This window comes from Bidens hawaiensis, unplaced genomic scaffold (genome assembly GCF_021521415.1).
Source record: "Bidens hawaiensis isolate Kalapana, Puna unplaced genomic scaffold, B.hawaiensis_p1.1 tig00037152_1, whole genome shotgun sequence".
Lineage (NCBI taxonomy): Eukaryota > Viridiplantae > Streptophyta > Magnoliopsida > Asterales > Asteraceae > Bidens > Bidens hawaiensis.
In genome coordinates, this window is record NW_027496470.1 from 86,898 (window position 1) to 88,536 (window position 1,639).

At 37.5% G+C, this 1,639-nt stretch overlaps 1 protein-coding gene across 1 annotated transcript; it reads right to left on the minus strand.

Moving 5' to 3' along the window:
• Nucleotides 1-418: 418 nt before the first annotated feature.
• On the minus strand, nt 419-865 carry LOC143589008 (uncharacterized). Its single transcript, XM_077069875.1, has one exon. It carries the CDS (start codon nt 863-865, stop codon nt 419-421), a length of 447 nt encoding a protein of 148 aa, XP_076925990.1.
• Nucleotides 866-1,639: the final 774 nt, after the last annotated feature.

A 1,639-nucleotide genomic window follows, 5' to 3' on the forward strand; every position in this document is an offset into this window, starting at 1 on the left:
GTCCAAGTTTGCTACATTTGTAACATCTAACCTTACTCGTGTCACTAGTGAACTTCCTTCTATTTTGGTTAGAATCTTTGGACGGGTCTTGAGTGGAATCTTCCCGGGATGATGATGGTGTAAACCGTCCACGGCCTCGGCCTCGTGGATTGAACCTCCTACTTCCTTGTCTTGCATTTGATTGTTCACGACCATGATTACCGTCATGCCGTGTGAACATCAACTTATCCTGATTTTCATCTAGACTTCCTTTCTTTGACTTGATTCGTTCCTCGAAAGTTTTAAGTCTTCCGATGGTTTCGTCTAAAGTCATTTCATCTAAATCCGAGTACTGTTCTATTGATGCTACTATTTGGATGAACTTTTCTGGCATGGAGTTAAGTAACTTACGTACTAGGGTTGATTCATCAAAAGTTGATCATAAACCGTTTGCTCTAGAAACTATGGCGTTCAACTTAGTGGTGAATGAATCATTTGATTCATCTTCTTTCATTTGCAACAATTCGAATTCGGATTTAAGGGTTTGTAACCGTTCCTTTTGCACACGATCTACTCCTACGTGTCTAGTTTTCAACGTATCCCATATTTCTTTTGCACTTTTGCACTTTGCAACTTGCAACACCAAATCTTCGGGTAATGATTGAAAAAGATAGGCGGTGGTCGTGTTATATTTCTTCACATCGGGTTCTGTGGTTTCAAGCGGTTCAATCATTTCCCAAAGGCCATTTGCCTCTAATATGGTCTTAATACGTATTTCCCAAACCGTATAATTTGTCGGTTTTAAGATTGGACATTGAAAACTAGAAAGTGTTGCCACTTCCTTGTAATGTATCACGGGACCAACATTCTGATTTGTGTCTGACATACTAACAATTTTCATCAACAATTCGAATCTAAACGGGGAATTCTTAAAATCACTATGTTTTCAGTAATCTATGGGTTTCTATAATGATCCAACAACAAACGGAATTCTATTGTCTAATATAATTATCTGACAAAAGAATTAAAATGTGGATTTAATAAAACCTGGATGTAGAATGGCTTCTGTTGTGTCTGGTTTCTCCAATTAATAAAACACCATAAACACAAACAAAACCGTTGGTTCTGAATTACGTGATTTCCAATTCTGATTCTTGCCTTCAATAAATACCCAGAGGGTTACACCACGTCTTATTTTTTTTTGCCTCTTCTGGATACTGATTATAATTCCAATTAGTCTTACCAATCAATTAACTGTTATTGCCAGAATTTAATCCTAACAATAAATTGATTGAATTTCTTGAAACGGGCCGGAATTCGTGAACGCGACTGGGAAATCACCAATAACGGACCAATTGAATTAATTAATTCAATTGATTTATGCCTCCTTCAATTGCGAATTCCAATAAACTGATCGAATTTCTGATTGATGATCTACGGGACATGGACAAACTTGCAATCTGATTTGCTTGATATCAGGGATGACGAACGAGGGTAATCAATTTTTGATAATCTTATGCTCTGATGCCAATTCTTGACAGGAATTTATAAATAGGATCGATATATATAACAACGCTTGATCAAACAAATTTGGAAATTGATTAATAATATGTGGGTTCTGTCACACCCGGCCCTGAACGGCGGAAACAGCCGGGCGCGC

Coding starts and splice junctions, on each gene's coding strand:
- LOC143589008 (XM_077069875.1), bottom strand. CDS start 865: ATGTCAGACACAAATCAGAATGTTGGTCCCGTGATACATTACAAGGAA.